The sequence below is a fragment of the Diaphorina citri genome, unplaced genomic scaffold (genome assembly GCF_000475195.1).
Source record: "Diaphorina citri unplaced genomic scaffold, Diaci psyllid genome assembly version 1.1 scaffold331, whole genome shotgun sequence".
In the NCBI taxonomy this organism is placed as follows: domain Eukaryota; kingdom Metazoa; phylum Arthropoda; class Insecta; order Hemiptera; family Psyllidae; genus Diaphorina; species Diaphorina citri.
Genome location: NW_007377766.1, coordinates 43,318 through 64,691, shown reverse-complemented (window position 1 = coordinate 64,691; position 21,374 = coordinate 43,318). Strand labels below are relative to the sequence as shown.

Genomic DNA, 21,374 nt, shown 5'->3' with positions numbered 1-21,374 from the left:
TTGTCAAGACCTCACAACTTTTGAAGAATTTGAAGTAAAATTTCGTTTTTCGTAGGTACTTAATTTACTAAACTTTAATTGGAGATTTTACGGTCGAAATCGTCCATTACCACACTTTTTCCCATGTAAAAAAAAAAAAAAAAATCGAAACGATTACATATTTACATCTTCGGTTAAAGTTTGGTAGTAGGTACCTATTTTCCTATTTATTTTATGTTTGTTAGAGGACGACAATAAAAATCCCATGTAATTTCAATCGTCCTCAGGGTATTTTTTTTAATGGTGGGATTTATAGCAAAATTCCCACAAAAATCTCGTCCTCAACACGCTCCCCTGTGCCAGATCCGTTCTTCCTTATCATTTATCAAATTTTGATTTTTCTGTTCTGTGAATCAGTGATAAGATAAGATTATAATTAACTTACCTATGGATTAATTGTTCACTGATTAGAACGCCGAAAAGCATTTGTCTTACGTACATCAGAACCATGTGGGCCGATACATTGTTAATAGTATTCATATCCGTTTGTACAGCTTTACTCAGTGAAGGTGAGCAAAAGTTTAGTAAAACCCATTAAAATTAGCTATAACACCACTGGATCACTAGGGATCTAGGCTCAATAACTGAATAAGTAGTCATAGAAGTGATTTCTGTTGCATATTCTCTGGCATTGGTGTTCTTTTTTTTACCTAAGTATTTTTATTTTTCTGTTTCAGGATTAACATGGCTCTTAGTATACAGAACTGAAAAATATCAGAAATTGAAAACGGAAATTGAGAAGCAGAGTAAAAAGTGTAAGAATAAATTCCCTCTAAAATATCTACCTTTTCCCCCCTCCTTGGTATGTTAATAATATGATTTTCATGTTACAGATAAACTGCTTATTTATAGTGTTGGTGCACAGATTATAAGTACTTTAGGAATGTTTGAAAATTTCCAGGATACTGTATAGATATTAGGATCCCTTGGTATGTTAATAATATGATTTTCATGTTACAGATAAACTGCTTATTTATAGTGTTGGTGCACAGATTATAAGTACTTTAGGAATATTTGAAAATTTCCAGCATACCATATAGATATTAGGATTATTTTTATTTGCATACACATTCTTTCCCCTTTTCAGTGGAGAAAAAGAAAGAAGCTATTGAAAGTACACTGCTGGACAAAAATGTGAAGAAGAAAATTGAACGAGAGGAAGAGAGACTGAAAAACAACAACAAAGATTTGACAATGGTCAAGATGAAATCTATGTTTGCCATTGGGTTTGCATTTACTGCTCTGCTCAGTATGTTTAATACCATGTAAGTTGTTTGAATGGTCATTCCTTCCATTTTCCAGAGGACCATCTATAAACACCAAACTTCATGTTCCCTAAAACAGTTACTTACATGTTGTCTGTTATTTTGTCAGGAGTAAAGCATTGGCATGAGAACATTTTGAACTAGGGGTTCAGTAAGTAAACTGTAAAACTTGTTCAGAAAAAGGAAGACCTCATTGGAACCAAAATCTAATGTATAAAATGTTCTTTAGGAAAACCCCAATATTCCCATAACCTATTTTATTATTTATTTATTTATTTGTTATTATTATTATTTTGTGTTCTTTACGAGTTAATTACTTCAGTTTATTTTTAATTTCAGTTTTGATGGAAAAATAGTTGCCAAATTACCTTTCACCCCCATCTCCTGGGTGCAGGGACTTTCACATAGAAACCTCTCGGGAGAAGATTATACAGACTGCTCGTTCATCTTCCTATACATCCTGTGTACAATGTCTATCCGACAGGTAAGGTCTTTGAAGTCCAGCTCTACACAGAGTTGTGAAGAGTAGTGACTCTCATTGTTTTTGTGAAGTTTTTACTTATTTCTTTACTAGTGTTTCAAGTAGGACCAATTGTACTTGGAATATAATGAGAAGGTAAGTTCTTTGAAGTCCAGCTCTACACAGAGTTGTGAAGAGTAGTGACTCTCATTGTTTTTGTGAAGTTTTTACTTATTTCTTTACAAGTGTTTCAAGTAGGACCAATTGTACTTGGAATGTAATGAGACAATTCCCTTTGTTTATTTATTTGCAGAACATTCAGAAAATGCTGGGATTTGCCCCATCAAGGACAGCAGCCAAACAAGGAGGTGGTATGTTTGGCACTCAACCTAAGCCTTAGATTGGTAATGGACTGATGGAACCTATCTGGCATGGATGCAAAAAATTGCCCCTCCAGTACCTCACACGAACATACAGTGGTAATAGCATGTTGTTTGCATTAGTTAAGTCAAGGCGCGTTCCCACCTGTCATTTGGAAAAAAAAAAAAAAAGTGTCGTGCGTAAGTGCGAACACTCTCATTTGAATTACATTGCCTACAAGGACATTTTGTGTCGTTCGGAATATAAGTAATGTCAGTTTTGTATGGCTGGCATGTCCCATGAACAAAAACCATTTTTCTCCTTCTTTCATGTAAAAAGTCTTAGTACGTTTTCTGTATCATACCTCTGTATTGTGTTCTCGTTCAATTTAGATTTTAGAAATAAATTTCGTTGTTAATAAATAAAAATCTTCAGGTATTATTCTAAGAATCAACATTTTTCGTTTTATTTAACAAATTTCTTATTTTATAAAATAATACTCTTAACTGGAAGTTTACACTAGGCAGTTTAACGCCTGAGGCAATCTGTACCACCTAACTCTTAAAGAAGTGTTGAAGAGCTAGGTCGCGGGTTAGATTCCCGACCGGGGCGGATTTCAAGGTTCGTTTTTGAACGGCTAACTTTCTCCTATCCGGTCTTCCTTCTCTAATCTCTTTTGGGATGATAAGACCTCATCAGCACAGTTCCCTCTATCAAACCTCTTGAAAAAAAAAGACTTTCATCTGCTAGGCCGCCTGGGGCCAGAAAGTGAGTTTAAACGTGTAAGTTTAACACACGGATTAAGCAATCTGAATTAAAGACGGAAATGCCGACCCCATATAGAAATGGGATAAGGTTTAGTGAAAGAAGAAGAAGAAGAAGATTGGTTGATTTTTAAAAATTTCAGCAATTAAGATTGCTTAAACGGAGTTTAAACTTACTTCATGGCCCCCGGCCTTAGTACACCTTTCTCCACGGCCCATTTCCCATCGAAGGCCGCGTTTACACGATATTCACTTCTCTCGCTTCTTGTCGCCTGGCCACTCGTTCCAAAAGAAACCGAGACAGGTCGATAGTTTTGAACTCCGCGTCCAAAATGAGTTCAGACACAGCACGACCTATGGCGGGCGCTTGTTGAATACCTGAAACGAAAAAGAATAGGGTTCGAAGCCCGGCTTTGACGGAAATTTCGACAAGATTTTCTATTCACTACTTATAACAAATGGAAGAAAACCTCATTTTTTAGCCAAAGGCCATACCTAGCATTGAAGTTAAGCAACATTGCACGTGGTTAATATCTGAATGGGTAGCATCTGAGCAATCACATCCTGCTGGCTTTTCCCGGTCCCACTCAGACTGGGTGAGGCTAATGGGTAGCTGGTCGTCGAATGGTGGGTAAAACCCCTGTCATGAAAGACCTCAGTAGTTATACAGTGAAATTAAAACCATAAAAAAGAGATCTTATTGAAATACTAGCTGGTTCATCCCGCTAGTTGGTCGAGAGCGGAACATTTCTCTCCCGCAGTCTCTGCACTCTGTGTATTTCTTATGGAGATTTTAGCGGTCAAAAATTGATCATATCTCAGGATCGGTTTAGATTTTGGCAAATCCTTTCTTATTGCACACCTATACCATAAAAGGAATATTCCTACCCACTTTCAGCTTTCTAGGTGTTGTGGTTCAGGAGATAGCGCGATCAGTGTGTGAAATGTGAATGAGTGAATGGATCTTGATTTTATAATATAAGATTAAGGTACGTCCGCAGATCAAAATCAGAGGTTCACAACAGTTCACCATGAGACTGTAGACTAGTGTAGACACCAGGATTAGGTAACGAATTAGTTATTTTACTTACCATGTCCACTGAATCCCGTGGCAAAGTGAATATTGTGGTAGGAAGGATGAAGACCAATGATAGCATTCTCATCGAAGTAGTTGAAATCGTAATATCCGGCCCATGCATTGCTCACCTGTAGTTAAGATTTATTAATAAAATTTCAACTTTTTCATGTAAGAGTTTCATTTTTCATTGGGCTGTAAGGGCAGTTTGTGGTAGGAAGGATGAAGACCAATGATAGCATTCTCATCGAAGTAGTTGAAATCGTAATATCCGGCCCATGCATTGCTCACCTGTAATTAATATTTAATAATTTCAACTTTTTCATGTAATTATTGGGCTGTAAGGGCAGATAAAATGGACCTTCACAAATTGTTAAACATAACATAAGTAAATTCGTATTTACAAAGGATATCTAAATTAAATAAATTCATTAATAGTAGACTACTAAAGTAAAGGTAGTCCCGCGGCGCGAACGACATGCACAAAACATTGTTAAAGCGCCTAATGGAAAAAAAAGTAGTCCCATTCGAGCAGGATAAACAAGGTATATTCTATTTTATTTCAATGTCACGTAAAGCCGTCTTTAATTATGTGACTTTTTCTTAGTCATCATATGAAATTTCCCTTTGGACTGGCAGCGGGCGTGGTGGCGAGAAATTTCGTATGACTAAAAAAAAGTCACATAATAAAATACAGCTTAATGTAACACTGGGTCAACTTACTTTGAGCTCCTCAAAGGCTTTCACTCGGTGTGCCAGATGAGGCCAAACGTTTTCATTGAAGTATTCGTAGTCGACGTCCAAGTTATCGACCGGGGGTTCTTGCTCCGGCGTCGGCGACTTTCCACAGATGTAGTAGTTGCCTAGACCTTCCCTCCTGAAATCAACAATAGAATAGCATATTGACTTTGAAAATACGACTTTTTTTACAGTACTTATTACAATTTACATTTTATTAATTATCTTTTTTTTTTAAAAAAAAAGAGGTTTCATAGAGGGAACTGTATCTGCTTATCGTCCCGAAAACGAAGAGAGAAGGAAAACAAGATATTAATTATCTTTTTTTTTTTTCAAGAGGTTTCATAGAGGGAACTGTATCTGCTTATCGTCCCGAAAACGAAGAGAGAAGGATAACAAGCCAGCCGTTCCGAGAACGAACATTATCCGTTCAGGATAAATTCCGCCCCGGCGGGAATCGAACCCGCGGCCTAGCGCTTACAAGGCAGACGCGCTACCAACCAAGCTAGCTTGGCTGGCAAACGATTTCCTTGTTGATTAAAAAACGGAAAATTTTCCTCTAATTTTCTGTCACCGCCTGGATTCGAACCCAGAGCGTTGAGAAGTCCAAGCTTACCTGAAGTAGGTTCCAGTAGTGTCTATTACCATGGGTGTGTTTACACCAGGACCTCTGGGAGATTCGAAACAGTACACGTATCTTTTCCTGGGAACATAAAGGCAAGAGAGGGGGGGTTATTTTTTATTAGATAAATCCCAGGCATCCTGGGGTTTTTCATTTGCCCCAAAAATCTGACAAACCAGTCGAGAGTCATAATATGTTGTTGTTTTCAAATGCTCGGAGTTGACTATTAGGTCATTTTCCCTCGTGCATCCCAATACTTTGCTACCAAGTTGTCGTTGTTTGAAAGGCCAGGACATATTAATAAATATTCATCAAGGTGTATTCATCAAGGTGTATATTAATAATATTCATCAAGGTGTATTTAGAGTAAGTAAGTGGGAAACGCCACTGATGACAAAAATATGTATAATGGCCGGGTCCTCAAAGTGAGTTTTTTTTTTTTTTTTTTTTTTAAGAGGTTTGACAGAGGGAACTGTAACTGCTAAGGTTTTATCGTCCCGAAATCGAAGAGAGAAGGACAGGATAGGAGCAATAACGAATTATGGGCTATAAGACTTAGGTACATAAGTTACAGCCTGTTTTTGCGTCAAACCCCTAAATTTTGAAAGTCCCTAATTGGCTAATTGAAATTTAGAATCGTGCCCCCAAAATAAATAATAAAAATAAAAGACGAGAAACGTTAGTTCTAAAAAAGCTAAAGAGCATCCTATTAGGCAAATTTAGACATTTGAAAAAAGTCCAAAGTTTGATTTGCTCAACATGAAGTTAACACGTCTGTAGAGTCAGGGGTTATTGATATTGTGTGATATCAAGAACTCCATTACAAACTAAACGTGGAGAGAAAAATACTTTACATCATTGCTTACCGTTAATAGCAATAATGTCAATAGATAGGATGTCTAATATAAACCTAACCAATAATCGCCAATTAAGCAATCTGATTAGCTGCTTAAAAAAAAAAAAAAAAAAAAAATCAACCAATCAGATTGCTTAATCCAAAAGTTAAACTTAAACTGAGTTCAAACTCTCTTTGTGGACCTGGCCATAAGTACGCTGAACACAGTTCTCAACTTATTGTTTCATTACAAATTTTCATCAGTAAAAATGTTATCTTCAAATTAAATTGATCCCAAACTTCCTATTACCTTGGTTCAACTCACGGCCATAAGTATGTACGCTAAACACATCCTTGCCAGCCTAGTTAGCTTAGTTGGTAGTCCGTCTGCCTTGTGAGCGCTAGGCCGCGGGTTCGAAGTCAAACCTTAAAAAAAAAAAAAAAAAAAAAAAAACTCAATGGTTTATCTCCTACATATTTCCAGTATGCTCGTGCTTCGACAACGCTCTCTGTGGGCGGGCTACGGCAACAGTTCTCCCTCCGCGAGAACATCGAGATGTCCCTGTTTGGTGCCGAGTTCCTGCGGAATATCAAACATCACTGTCACGTGATAGGGGAAGACGAACCTGATGTGAACTTCACGCCGAATGGATATCTGTTTTGTGCGAGCCAGGACGGGGCAGCAACATTGGAGAAAAATCATCAGCTTCAAAAGTAAGATCAATGGATGTCTACGTCCGAAAATGTGATTTTTTTTTTTACTTTTTACTCCAATTAGTACCTACCTATAGCGAAGCTCTACTATGTAATGGCTAATGAGGAAGTAGGTGTCAATTTTTACCTTCTATTATTTTTAATTATAACCTTCAAAGCAGACGACTGGAAGAAACGTGCTTCGTTATGAAAGACATATTGCACATTATACAGAAATATCTGTGGCCATCACCCTAGGGTTGATTAAGCAATCAGCCTACTGAAAACGCCGACCCCGTCTGAACTCGGGAAAAGACGAAGAAAGAAGAATACCTACTACCTATAATGATATTGGTAACATCACCTACGATATTTGTTCATTTTCAGGGAGCTAGGAGCAAAGAATGTCCTGCTAGGTCCGGAACAGTTGAAGGCTAAGTTCCCTTGGTTGAATACAGATGACATCGCTTTGGCCTGTTTGGGACTGGAGAAAGAAGGCTGGTAAGTCGAAATATACATGGCAAGCAACCTTATTTTTCCAACCAGACGCTTTCACCTTTAAAAAACAACAACAGCAACTTAACAGGTCGTTCCGCCGTAATTTTCATTGAAGGTTGGTGGTTCCAGTCCAGATTAAATCATAAAATCGCGGTGTACCAAGTGGGTAACAGTTACAATCCGTCCTTCATGTTTGACCAATGGCTTTATTTGAATTAAAAATAAATATTAAAATTTGAATTGAAAATATTAAAATTCTTTATCTTACAATCGTTACAGGTTTGATCCATGGCTCTATTTGAACGCAGTGAAGAAGAAGGCAATCAGTTTGTAAAAAAAAAAAAAAAAAAAAAAATCAACCAATCAGATTGCTTAATCCAAAAGTTAAACTTAAACTGAGTTCAAACTCTCTTTGTGGACCTGGCCATAAGTACGCTGAACACAGTTCTCAACTTATTGTTTCATTACAAATTTTCATCAGTAAAAATGTTATCTTCAAATTAAATTGATCCCAAACTTCCTATTACCTTGGTTCAACTCACGGCCATAAGTATGTACGCTAAACACATCCTTGCCAGCCTAGTTAGCTTAGTTGGTAGTCCGTCTGCCTTGTGAGCGCTAGGCCGCGGGTTCGAATCCCGCCCGGGGCGAATTTTATCCTGCTGGGATAATGTTCGTTCTCGGAACGGCTGGCTTTCTCCTATCCTGTCTTCCTTATCTCTTCGATTTCGGGACGATAAGACCATAGCAGTTACAGTTCCCTCTGTCAAACCTCTTAAAACACACACACACACACACACACACACATCCTTTTACCTTGGTTCAACAGGGAGAGGTACAAACAGGAATCCCTGTTCCTGATTTTTGTCCCCGATTTTGAGCATCCTAGCAACCTGCCCGGAGTAGGCGCCTGCTGCTATCACACAAATGGCGAATGTGATTGTTTTCAGCTCTCCCTTTTCGTCTCTCACCTGGAATCAATAACACGAATGTTATAATAGTGCTCATTTATACTGCTCGAATAGGACTGAAAAGTCCCTTTACTCCAGCAGTAGGCTACTACTATTATTGTGGTCAAATTCGCAAATTATATTGAGGATAAAATTCCATACCTCGGCTGGGATTGAACCCACGTCCTCCTGTTTACCAGGCGAGCGCCTTGACACTACACCACCGAGGCAGAGTTAAGCAATAATAGGCGTGGTGTGGACCTGGATTGTCTGGCTAGGGGACGTTAGAGAGTGGACTAGTGTCTAGCTGTGGGACTATAAACAGGGAGGAGAACAGCTAACCCTAGGGAACGTTAAACAGAGAGTCGGCTATCTATTGTCTAGCTGTGGGGCTATAAACAGGGAGAACAACAGCTAACCCTAGCGATCCTACCTGGCAGCCTTTCAAAGGGTTATCTCCGCTTTTAAAGAATAAGCGCAAGTCCTCACGATGGTTGACTGAGGTTCAGGACGAGTCAATTAAATATGGCTAGAGAACATCACCTCGGTATGGTAGATTAACAAAAAAAAAAAAAAAAAAAAAAAAAAAAAAGCAAAAAAAAAAAAAAAAAAAAACCAAAAACCCCCCCGAAAATCTAAAAGTTATGCCTGCCTCGGTGGTGTAGTGGTCAAGACGATCGCCTGGTAAACAGGAGGGCGTGGGTTCAATTCAGGACCTTCGGACCTGATTATTACACTCACCACACACTCGTTAACCGAATGATACTCTCCATCGTCATATCCTTCATAATGGACCTGATTATTCCTACGTCGGAGAAAGTCGACCACCTCCCCACGAACATACTCGGCACCCAAACTGATTGCCTTCTTCTTCACTGCGTTCAAATAGAGCCATGGATCAAACCTGTAACGATTGTAAGATAAAGAATTTTAATATTTTCAATTCAAATTTTAATATTTATTTTTAATTCAAATAAAGCCATTGGTCAAACATGAAGGACGCATTTTAACTGTTACCCACTTGGTACACCGCGATTTTATGATTTGATCTGGACTGGAACCACCATTACCACCAACCTTCAATGAAAAGATCAAACCTGTAACGATTGTAAGATAAAGAATTTTAATATTTTCAATTCAAATTTTTTTAATATTTATTTTTAATTCAAATAAAGCCATTGGTCAAACATGAAGGACGGATTGTAACTGTTACCCACTTGGTACACCGCGATTTTATGATTTAATCTGGACTGGAACCACCAACCTTCAATGAAAATTACGGCGGAACGACCTGTTAAGTTGCTGTTGTTGTTTTTTAAAGGTGAAAGCGTCTGGTTGGAAAAATAAGGTTGCTTGCCATGTATATTTCGACTTACCAGCCTTCTTTCTCCAGTCCCAAACAGGCCAAAGCGATGTCATCTGTATTCAACCAAGGGAACTTAGCCTTCAACTGTTCCGGACCTAGCAGGACATTCTTTGCTCCTAGCTCCCTGAAAATGAACAAATATCGTAGGTGATGTTACCAATATCATTATAGTAGGTATTCTTCTTTCTTCGTCTTTTCCCGAGTTCAGACGGGGTCGGCGTTTTCAGTACCTCAATCAGCCCTAGGGTGATTGCTTAATCAACCCTAGGGTGATGGCCACAGATGTTTCTGTATAATGTGCAATATGTCTTTCATAACGAAGCACGTTTCTTCCAGTCGTCTGCTTTGAAGGTTATAATTAAAAATAATAGAAGGTAAAAATTGACACCTACTTCTTCATTAGCCATTACATAGTACTGTAGAGTAGTGTAGAGCTTCGCTATAGGTAGGTACTAATTGGAGTAAAAAGTAAAAAAAAAAATCACATTTTCGGACGTAGACATCCATTGATCTTACTTTTGAAGCTGATGATTTTTCTCCAATGTTGCTGCCCCGTCCTGGCTCGCACAAAACAGATATCCATTCGGCGTGAAGTTCACATCAGGTTCGTCTTCCCCTATCACGTGACAGTGATGTTTGATATTCCGCAGGAACTCGGCACCAAACAGGGACATCTCGATGTTCTCGCGGAGGGAGAACTGTTGCCGTAGCCCGCCCACAGAGAGCGTTGTCGAAGCACGAGCATACTGGAAATATGTAGGAGATAAACCATTGAGTTTTTTTTTTTTTTTTTTTTTTTAAAAGGTTTGACAGAGGGAACTGTAACTGCTAAGGTTTTATCGTCCCGAAATCGAAGAGAGAAGGACAGGATAGGAGCAATAACGAATTATGGGCTATAAGACTTAGGTACATAAGTTACAGCCTGTTTTTGCGTCAAACCCCTAAATTTTGAAAGTCCCTAATTGGCTAATTGAAATTTAGAATCGTGCCCCCAAAATAAATAATAAAAATAAAAGACGAGAAACGTTAGTTCTAAAAAAGCTAAAGAGCATCCTATTAGGCAAATTTAGACATTTGAAAAAAGTCCAAAGTTTGATTTGCTCAACATGAAGTTAACACGTCTGTAGAGTCAGGGGTTATTGATATTGTGTGATATCAAGAACTCCATTACAAACTAAACGTGGAGAGAAAAATACTTTACATCATTGCTTACCGTTAATAGCAATAATGTCAATAGATAGGATGTCTAATATAAACCTAACCAATAATCGCCAAAAAATACTTTACCTCATCCAAATCGTAATTTACCGTAAAATCTCGATCCACGACAGCAACCCGACATCCATCAAGAACTTTCTCTTTGATAAAATATGCAATAGAAGACCCTATCGCCCCTCCCCCTATGATTAATATGTCAACGTGGGTAGGAAACAGGGTGTTGCCCTGATAACGGGATTCAGGGTCCTGGACATTCCTCCACAGCTTTTGGAAATCCAATTTGAGAATTCGCATCGCTCGTTTGATATGATAGTGTTCGTCGGTCTTTGCTGGATCAACATAGCCTGAGGGAGCTTCGGCATCGTTGAACGAATAACGATTTGTCGTCTCCTTTAAAGCCTTGTGAGGGTCAGAAACTTTGCTTTCTTGTGTTGGTTGTCCTGAGGTGCTTATCCTGTCTTTGTCATTTGAACTCTCTTGATCACCCGGATTAGACCCGTCCTTTTTGTGGGAGAAATGTCTCACACTGATTGACTCATAGACCGTAGCCCGCCCACAGAGAGCGTTGTCGAAGCACGAGCATACTGGAAATGGGAGATGAACCATTCAGGGGTTTCACGCCAAAAAGACATATGTGCTACAAGATGTACGAGTATGTATAAGGGTTAAGTAGTTTTTGCCTCAAACCCTTGAAATTTGAAAGGCCCTAATCTGCAAATTGAAATTTAGAGTCTTGCCCCTAAAAGTAAAAAAATAATAAAAATGAGAGACGAGAAACGTTGATTCTAAAAAAAAAGCTAAAGAACATCCTACTACGCAAATTCAGACATTTGAAAAAAGTCCAAAGTTTGATTTAATCAACATGAAGTTAGACTGTAGGGTCAGGAGTTATTTAGTATTGTGTGATACCAAGAACTCAAAAACTTTACGAACTAAACTTGGAAAAATACTTTACCTCATCCAAATCGTAATTTACCGTAAAATCTCGATCCACGACAGCAACCCGACATCCATCAAGAACTTTCTCTTTGATAAAATATGCAATAGAAGACCCTATCGCCCCTCCCCCTATGATTAATATGTCAACGTGGGTAGGAAACAGGGTGTTGCCCTGATAACGGGATTCAGGGTCCTGGACATTCCTCCACAGCTTTTGGAAATCCAATTTGAGAATTCGCATCGCTCGTTTGATATGATAGTGTTCGTCGGTCTTTGCTGGATCAACATAGCCTGAGGGAGCTTCGGCATCGTTGAACGAATAACGATTTGTCGTCTCCTTTAAAGCCTTGTGAGGGTCAGAAACTTTGCTTTCTTGTGTTGGTTGTCCTGAGGTGCTTATCCTGTCTTTGTCATTTGAACTCTCTTGATCACCCGGATTAGACCCGTCCTTTTTGTGGGAGAAATGTCTCACACTGATTGACTCATAGACACATGGAATGATGCGATGTTTGTAGAACAGACTTCTTGAGAGCACTGAGAGGAGGTGATTTTTCATACTCGAGGCTATGGGGGTTTTTAATTGAATAACAGGTACCTACTCACTGAATGGTAAAAAATCAATTGTTTTAAAAACAAAGCAACTGAGTATTTTCAATTTTTCTTATACGAACATCTTCTAGAAAACTACAAATAAGATTCAAAACACCAGACAAAAATAAAAGGAAGCTCACTTGAACTCTATTTTAAACATGAAAGGAGCACTCTAAGAATGAGACAGTGTTAAAGAAGACTACTTAGTAAGTAGCTCCATATATTTTCTACAAAATTAACACATTCACTAAGCTAATAAACACTGACCACTTGTGGCAATCAAATAAATAAATAAAAAAAAAAAAAAACAAGATTAAATTTTAATTCATTTTAAGGTCACAAGCTCCTACGCAAATGATAACTATTTGTAAAAAGGATCAAAAAGCCAGAGGTGATAAGAAAAGTTTACGAATATTGTAATTTTAAAGCACGTGAACACCAAGGTTATCAAGTAATTCGATAAGTCTTATCAGCAACAAGTTTTATCACCCCAAAGTTTTATATCAGTAGGTACTGAGATTGCCAACAGTACCATATTTCCAGGGACATCCCATATTTTTGGGAAAAATAAAATGTCCCCCTGGGACAGATTTGCCATTGGCCACACCCGCATCACACACAGCTTTCTATTCACCAAAACGGGCCCTCCTACCTGTCAATGCAAGGATCACCTTTCCGTGTGGCACAAAATAACATGCAACTGACATGACCAAATAAGAACTTCTCTACCCCATCCCATCCCCGCTCCCTGGTTGATACTGACAAGGGTGTTAAATTCCTCTTGTCATATCTACAAGTGATCAAGATCTATTATTTGATATAAAAAATGAGAACCAGCATGAACGACCTGGTATTCCATGAACAACCAGGTATACACCTTATAAAAAAAAAAAAATGTGTTTTTTTGAGGGGAGGGTTGCATGCCTTTGAGAGTAGATGGGACTACCTAATTACCTAGTTGTTTTAAGAACTGGAGAAATCGTTCAGCCAAACATACAACCACCCAAATAACATCCAAAATCTAGACATTGAAGTAGTCCAGATATTGTTTCTGTCAATGGGGTTTGGTTTTTAAACCCCTCCAATCCCTCCAACACTGTGAGGCCATGACTATTGCATGGAATTCAGAATTCACCTTACTGCAATCTAGACAAAGATACAAGTGAGGGCTCCATTTCACCCAACATTGATAAAGTTGATCTCTCTAAGTCTCTACCTATCTGAAATCTGAGCTCCATCACGGGAGATAGCAAGAGATGTAGGACCTATCAAATATTACCAGTCGTTCTTGATGGATGTGAGCTACAAACGCCGCACTAGACTATTGGAAAATCAAATACTCATCACTTTCATTGGACTAGTACCTAGGAAAGAAATTATTTAGTGAACTTTTCTAGTAAAATTTCTTCACTTCTTCAGTTTCTAGCAAATGTTCTATATTTTTTTAAAAACTACCGCCAAGCAAAGATAACAAAAATGTAAACAAAGCGCATTTCAAAAATTCGTGAGCGCATTTTTCAAAGGTCCATTCACATGATCCGTATTTCGGAGATAAATCCGTATTTTCGTGTTGTAACGCCGTCTTTCTCTTGATTATGTATGCAATGTGCTGTGCTGTATAATGGACACACCTTTTTCAAATTTTAGTGGATGTGCCAAATCACGAAAATTGCCAAAAACAAGATTCTGGTAAAACTTAGCTAGTTCCGGTTAGGTCTATTCCATTTCTTGGAGGATTTTTTTTTGCAAAAAGAAAAAAAAAATCAACGTCAGTTGTACCTAGGTAGGCACGTAATTACCTAGGTACCTACCTAATATATTTATAATGGACCACGTGGGTAGATGTGACGTAATGTTGGCCACAAGCATTGGCTTAAGGCCAACAAAATGGAGCTTTAACATAAAAGCCAATAATGAACTTTTAATTAACCATCATCCAATCACGCAATTTCACGCCTTTTTAAGCAGTCAATCTTCGAAGTTTGAAGAGTTACTTCACTTCAATTGATGGCCGATCTAATTAGTAATGTTGGCCACAAGCATTGGCTTAAGGCCAACAAAATGGAGCTTTAACATAAAAGCCAATAATGAACTTTTAATTAACCATCATCTAATCACGCAATTTCACGCCTTTTTAAGCAGGCAGTCAATCTTCGAAGTTTGAAGAGTTACTTCACTTCAATTGATGGCCGATCTAATTACCTCAAGTCCTCTATCTACTACATAGGTGGGTGGATACATAAATGATTTTTTTTCTTTTAGGTGCTTTAACTAAGTACCTATGATTTTTTTTTTAATTTCGACAGAGGTATTTATTTTTTTACTGCTCTTATTTTACATTTCGTTCTGTTTTATTGTTTTCCTTACATAGTAAGTGTTTTTAATTTTGTTCTCTCTTTTTCTTTACGACACTGAGAGCAACAGGAGTAGGGGTCAACAGTTCAAACCAGAGGCGATCAGTATATTTTCTAAAGGGATGTTTTTTTCAGAGGTTTGATAGAGGGCATGGTAACTGCTGAGGGAACTCCAGAAGGCAGTTGTTTGTCACCTGTTCAAATATCAACCACGGAAAACGTTCCTTAACTTTTAACTTCATAGAACAGTTGCGCTTACTCGGGTGATGTTTCAAAGTCAAAAAGCAGGAAAAATGAGGACCAACGGAATTTTTCTTTTTCTTCAACGACTTCTAGATACCGAGATAAATCGATTAAAAAAATACCGGTAAATCGTGAACTCTGACGTCACGGCATACGCTCGCGTACACGATGACGTCATATCAAATATTCCGAGCAAGGCTCCCTTGCAGGCAACACATTAATGTGTTTGTGCGCATACGTTTCTGCGCATTTCTTTCTGCTCTTCCGCCAGCGTGCTTGCATACTGGCGCTACCTAGCGAGACAACTGCCTGAAGTCTGACGTCACACATCTTTGAATTCTTTCATTAGAACGGAAAATGAAAATTCGACCTTTTACAGTTATTTTATCGGAGTTTTGACCTCAAATTTGGAAATTCCATACCTCGGCTGGGATTGAACCCACGTCCTCCTGTTTACCAGGCGAGCGCCTTGACCACTACACCACCGAGGCAGGTAATATTTGCCTAAGCCGAGGGTTCGATTACATTGAACACTCGCTTTCGAACACTCATGAAAACTTGTAACAACACTAACGACCAAAAGCTCAGACTGCCAGCCTAGTTAGCTTGGTTGGTAGCGCGTCTACCTTGTAAGTACTGGGCCGCGGGTTCAATTCCCACCCGGGGCGAATTTTATCCTAAACCGATAAAGTTCGTTCTGGGAACGGCTCGCTTTCTCATATCCTGTCTTCCTTTTATCTTCGATTTCGGTACTATACGACCTTAGCAGTTGCAGTTCCCTCTATCAAACCTCTACAAAAAAAAAAAAAAAAAAGAGGAATTTGTTTACGGAAAAGAAAATTCGAAGGAGTTCGTGATACCTACTGCCCTTTATCCCAAGGTAGGGCCTCTAAGGGCACCTGGAGAAATAACTAGCGCCAGTGCCTAGGGTCAGAAGAAGATATGGTTCTCATGACACGTTGTGTTGATCTCTGAATCCAAGCCAAGTCGGATTTCTAATAGAAAACCGGATCAATACGGGAAAACCAGACGCGTGGGGTTTAATATTTTCTTCCACAAACTTCCCATTGAGGGGCATTTATTAATTATGAGTACTCCTTGCTTTATTTTTATGAAAAAAACTATTTCGCCTGACCCGTCCTTCATGGGGAAAAACGCGTCATTTAATGCCTGTTTTCTCCTTCGAGCTATAGAAAAACAACGGACCATTTATTTGAATGCACCACTTTAATTATTATAGGATAAGGAAAGTAAAAATGAACATTCCTCTGTTTAAGTGTTTGTAGGAAGTCTGGCTGGAGGGACTTTAAAATAAACAGGAATGATAGGTACCAGCCTGAAATTTTCCTTTAGATGTACCTACCAGCCTTTTTCCTTTCCCAAATCAATCACCCTAGCTTAGGGCTGATTAAGAGGCAGACGAATAAAGACGACCCCGTCTGAACACGGGAAAAGACAAGGAAGAAGGCAAAGAAGATAATTATATAGGTAGTTCTTTCATTACATAGGTTGGTTGGAAACTACCTATTTAAAAAAATTGTAAAAAAAAAAAAAAAAAAAATAGATGTATACAAATCTATGAAAAAAAAAAAAAAAAAAATAATTTTTTAAAAAAAAAAAAAAAAAAAAAAAAAAACAACTACCTCCCAACTTTAAACTAAAGTATAAAGTTTAAAATAACCTACCTGTAGCAAATTATTATGTCTTGAGAATCCTCATGAGCCATAGGCTAAACATAGCAATGTAGTTATAGACCTAAGCAAAACAAGGCGCCAAAAAGTGAATGACTAAGTAGGTACAACATTACCTACGTTCTGAGAAGAAGGAAATCATGGAATTGATCTTCACAGCTACCGACTTAGGGCTCATAAAACTAACATCATCTTCAGCATGAATAACAATTTTTCAATTATGGACTGCCAATCAAATGCAGGCCTGGCTAGGACTGATTAATATGTCAGCCCACGGGTGGCCCAGTAAACAAAAAGTAAAGCTACCTGAAAACGAAAGGTACAGCTACCTGAAAACGGCCTTTTGACTGATCAGAGACCTAGATTGATCCTAGACTGCGGATTATATAGGTAATTTACCTACCTAAAATACCTTGGTACGGTAGAATTTCATCAACATCTAATAACCCTCTTGAAGTAGGTTTTCGTAACCTTGCCTCGGTTGGGGAATTATTATTAATTAGATTCATATTAGACACCCAAATTAGATAATGGCTTACCTTATTTTCTATTTGACTAGGGTTCTTAGTTGGGGCTTATTATTTACACCGACTCGAGTTTCGCCTCACTCGTAGGCTTTTTCAAGATGTTGGCTCATTCTTGAGAATCATGCCACTTGAACTTGAAAAAAAAAAAAAAAAAAAGGTTTTGTTAGTCCAAGTAACTATAGGTAATTTGAGTTCTAAGTACACATAGGTATTATCGCTTATACTTTGATACAGTACCGTCATCTTATCACGGGAGTGCAAGCAATAAGTTGACAAAGTTTCATAGCAATCGGATGAGCGGTTTGGCCAGGCATAAAATTCGAACAAACACACACAAACTAATATTCATTTTTATATATTAGATTAAATCTTAGGTAGGTAGGTATGTATATTCTCTGTATAAACCTATGTATAAACTGTATACCTACCTATGTAGGTATAGAGATGGAGAAGATACTTAATTTTCTTTTACGATTAGATGTCTCTAGATGTTTACGGCTATGTATGGTAATAAAACAAACAAAATTAATGCTTGCTGACAATTTAATACATATTATGTCAAAGTAGGTAATTACGAGTATACATGTATGTAGGTACCGTCTGGTACAGGGTTCTACCTGTGGTTACCTTTTGCTACAATGACGATCGAGAAGTAGGGATGAAGGTGATCAAGTAATGAGATAAATAAGCGCTGCTAATTTTGTCAGCAACATCACGCGGTTTACAACTCCAAGAATGCTGCGATTCCGGCCAAATCAGTCCAAACGCATTTATTTATTCCAGATTCCTTGTTGATTATAATTCAATGCACGCAAATATACAAGAAATTGCACACAAGGGCGAAATTATTGTCTAGGACAACCTCTACGAATCTACCATTTTCAATCAGTCCAAAGGGATTCAGATTCGAATTCCGAACATTCGAAAGAGTCTGAGTGAACTGTAGTTCACAGAACTAACACATGGTATTTTTCGTCAACTGAGGGGAGAGAGGACCTTCATCTGTAGTAACCAATGAGTCTAAAAAGCTAAAAACTATATGAGGAAGGCTCTTCTAGAAAAAGGTTAAAAGGTCGTGAGAAAAGGAGAAGAGTCAAAAGGTCGTGATAAGCCGTAAATATTAGATAAGATCTTTTTTATTTAAATTCGACTGTATTACGTATACATTAGTAGTGAGGCTGGGGGACTTTAAACAGGGAGGATACCAGCCTCAAATTTCCCCTATACTAAAGAAATAGCAAAGGTTGAGTGCGAAGGGCATCTACTCTAGAAATTTTTTATAGCTAAGGCCAAATGTCAGCCCAAAGCAATTACCCTAGGGCTGATTGAGAAGCTGACAACAACGGAAAAGGCGAAGAAGAAGAAGAAGAAGAAGAAGAAGAAGAAGAAGACGGAGAAAAAGAAGAAGGAGAAGAAGAAGACGGAGAAAAAGAAGACGAAGAAGAAGGAGAAAAAGAATAAGAAGAAGAAGGAGAAGAAGAAGAAAAAGAAGAAGGAGGAGGAGGAGGAGAAGAAGGAGGAGAAAAAGAATTGAATTGAATAGAATTGAAAATTATTCCATTTATTTGTTATAAATTTATGTACATAAAATAAGTAGAAGAAGAAGAAAAAAGGAAGGAGAAGGAGGAGAAAAAGAAGAAGGAGAAGAAGAAGAAGGAGGAGGAGGAGGAGACGAAGAAAAAGAAGAAGATTCTACATTCTTGTCACGTGTTCTGATCAGGAAACGAGCCTACTGGTCTCGTGATTTTCAACGAACAATCAATAATAATTACACAGCAACATTACTTCATTATTTATTAGAATTTTACTAGGTATTATGAAGATAGCAGTAACCTGCAGGATATATTAATAAAGACTTATCTCTAGATACCAGGATAGATACCTACTACCTACCTCAGTGATACGAGCCAAAGGTCATTCACAAATAGCTCAATTATAATTATGACGAAGAATCTAATTTTATTAATTACTATTACAAGACTGCCTATCAATCTACGTGCTTCCTTATTTTCCCGGTAGGTATTTTAATAACATGTTTTGCGCAAAATTTTTGCGTTTTTCACACGTTTGACGTGTGATGTCATTTGTGAATTGTGAAACAAGCGCCATTTCATTAGCGCCAGAAGCAAAGCGCCAAGAGGGCAAAACAATAATCCTCCTACAATATCCAGTACTGGACAGACTGGACTTTGTCAAGATTGTGCAGTAGAAAGGGCTCAAAAAATAGATTTTAAAAACTTAAAAAAAAAGAAACTTATTTCGGCCCTCCTGAAAAATGTAATTTTCGCACTATACGCCTCTTCGTGTTTTTGACTTTTTGACGACTTTGTAAACCAAATGCAAAACTGTAGAGTTAAAGCGTAGACCTTCACTTCGTTCGGTCAATAATACCTCTAGTTATGGGTTATAGGTGGGTTATTAATAACTTATTATAGGTCATGATTGTTTTAAATACATATTTTTCCTGATATGGTATCTAGCTTAAAAAAAAGTACATCCCCTAGTTTGCTACTTTGCTCTATAGTTATCGTGATAAAACGAGAACTATAACCATCTGAACTTTTTTCCTCATTTAGAGAACCCCAAATTTGGCGGGTTTCCCCCGAACAGAGCTTTAGAACTGGAAGTTGGCAACTTGGCAAAGAAGAACGTGTTTGTTTCATCACCGCATTAATGTCACCGGTAGGTAAGAGAAAGAAGAGATGGATAATTCCATAACGATAGTGATGATCTAAAATCCGAGATTACTATGGGTTACCTTTTGCTACAATGACGATCGAGAAGTAGGGATGAAGGTGATCAAGTAATGAGATAAATAAGCGCAAAAAGTGAATGACTAAGTAGGTACAACATTACCTACGTTCTGAGAAGAAGGAAATCATGGAATTGATCTTCACAGCTACCGACTTAGAGCTCATAAAACTAACATCATCTTCAGCATCAATAACAATTTTTCAATTATGGACTGCCAATCAAATGCAGGCCTGGCTAGGACTGATTAATATGTCAGCCCACGGGCAGCCCAGTAAACAAAAATAAAGGTACAGCTACCTGAAAACGGCCTTTTGACTGATCAGAGACCTAGATTGATCCTAGACTGCGGATTATATAGGTAATTTACCTACCTAAAATACCTTGGTACGGTAGAATTTCATCAACATCTAATAACCCTCTTGAAGTAGGTTTTCGTAACCTTGCCTCGGTTCAAATTTGGATTTTTCACAACCTTTTTCATAGGAATCAACCTTTTATTCATAAATTTTACACAAATGCAACTGTTCTATTGCCTGATAGGTACCTACATTTTGCCCGTTGCCCCGGAAAGAAGAAAAAAACTGTTGGTGAAACTCCAACAGGTCAGGCTACACATTAAGCTGAATGCTCTCAAATAGGGTGTGACAGAACCGCTGCAGTTTATCAATAAAATATTATTATGTCTATAGATATTTATATTTTTAAAAAAATTAGATAATCAGACACACGTGTTTTTTTTATAATGCAGAATACATTATTCAACATTTATATATGTATAAATTAACCTACCCACTTTCATGGAGATAAGATAAGCCCTTGCGCCATAAACTTCTTTGGGGAAACATAATATTAAATTCACAAATACCTACGATAAACGTTGACAAATTAACGGCATTTTCAATTCGCCTTGCATGTTATTTGAAGAAATGCACTTAACAGCACTAATAAATAAAGTTGGAGGAACCTCGCCTGATTTCGGGTAGGGCTAAGTTAATCCCTTTTATCAAACAAGATCAAAATTAAGACTCGATGCTGTATGCTGAAACCATAATGAATTTCTACGTGTGTCTACAATGAAGAATAAGTAGGTAAGGTATGTAGGTAAACAACAAAAATAATAAAAACCTACCTAATTAGGTAATTGGCAGTAGGTATCGTATAAATGCGTAATTGGCAGTAGGTTTTGTGGTGAGATTTACAGAAGTCTAGGCCTAGAAGGATTAGAACGATTTTCTAATCAATCATAACAAAGTGTCCATCACTTTTATACCTACTTGGAAACTAGAAATCTACCTACTTACTCTTGATAATATTTTAATTAGGTACCTACCTATATCCTACATACCTACCCAAATTACCTAGATCAGGAATTATTATAATTTTCACAAATTA

At 37.8% G+C, this 21,374-nt stretch overlaps 2 protein-coding genes across 8 annotated transcripts; one reads left to right on the top strand and one right to left on the bottom strand.

Annotated features, from left to right (window-relative positions):
- The first annotated feature begins 335 nt into the window (after positions 1–335).
- On the top strand, positions 336–2,574 carry LOC103507642 (calcium load-activated calcium channel). The gene is made up of 5 exons (XM_008472141.3): positions 336–548; positions 717–794; positions 1,127–1,304; positions 1,644–1,788; positions 2,078–2,574. The coding sequence occupies exons 1-5, from the start codon at positions 488–490 to the stop codon at positions 2,162–2,164; spliced, it is 549 nt and encodes a 182-aa protein (XP_008470363.1). The 5' UTR covers positions 336–487; the 3' UTR covers positions 2,165–2,574.
- An 86-nt stretch (positions 2,575–2,660) lies between these two features.
- On the bottom strand, positions 2,661–13,846 carry LOC103507641 (FAD-dependent oxidoreductase domain-containing protein 1-like). Of its 7 annotated transcripts, none has more exons than XM_026822472.1 (11): positions 13,693–13,846; positions 12,266–12,506; positions 10,953–11,379; positions 10,182–10,411; positions 9,676–9,789; positions 9,041–9,203; positions 8,166–8,320; positions 5,318–5,404; positions 4,687–4,840; positions 3,980–4,094; positions 2,661–3,266 (listed from the first exon to the last, which is right to left on the bottom strand). In XM_026822472.1, the coding sequence occupies exons 2-11, from the start codon at positions 12,376–12,378 to the stop codon at positions 3,127–3,129; spliced, it is 1,698 nt and encodes a 565-aa protein (XP_026678273.1). In that variant the 5' UTR covers positions 12,379–12,506; positions 13,693–13,846; the 3' UTR covers positions 2,661–3,126. The 7 variants fall into 7 exon arrangements, with proteins under 7 accessions (XP_026678273.1, XP_026678277.1, XP_026678274.1 ...); XM_026822476.1 differs by having other exon boundaries at positions 10,974–11,379; XM_026822473.1 differs by having other exon boundaries at positions 10,953–11,401; positions 12,288–12,506.
- Between the last annotated feature and the right edge of the window lie 7,528 nt (positions 13,847–21,374).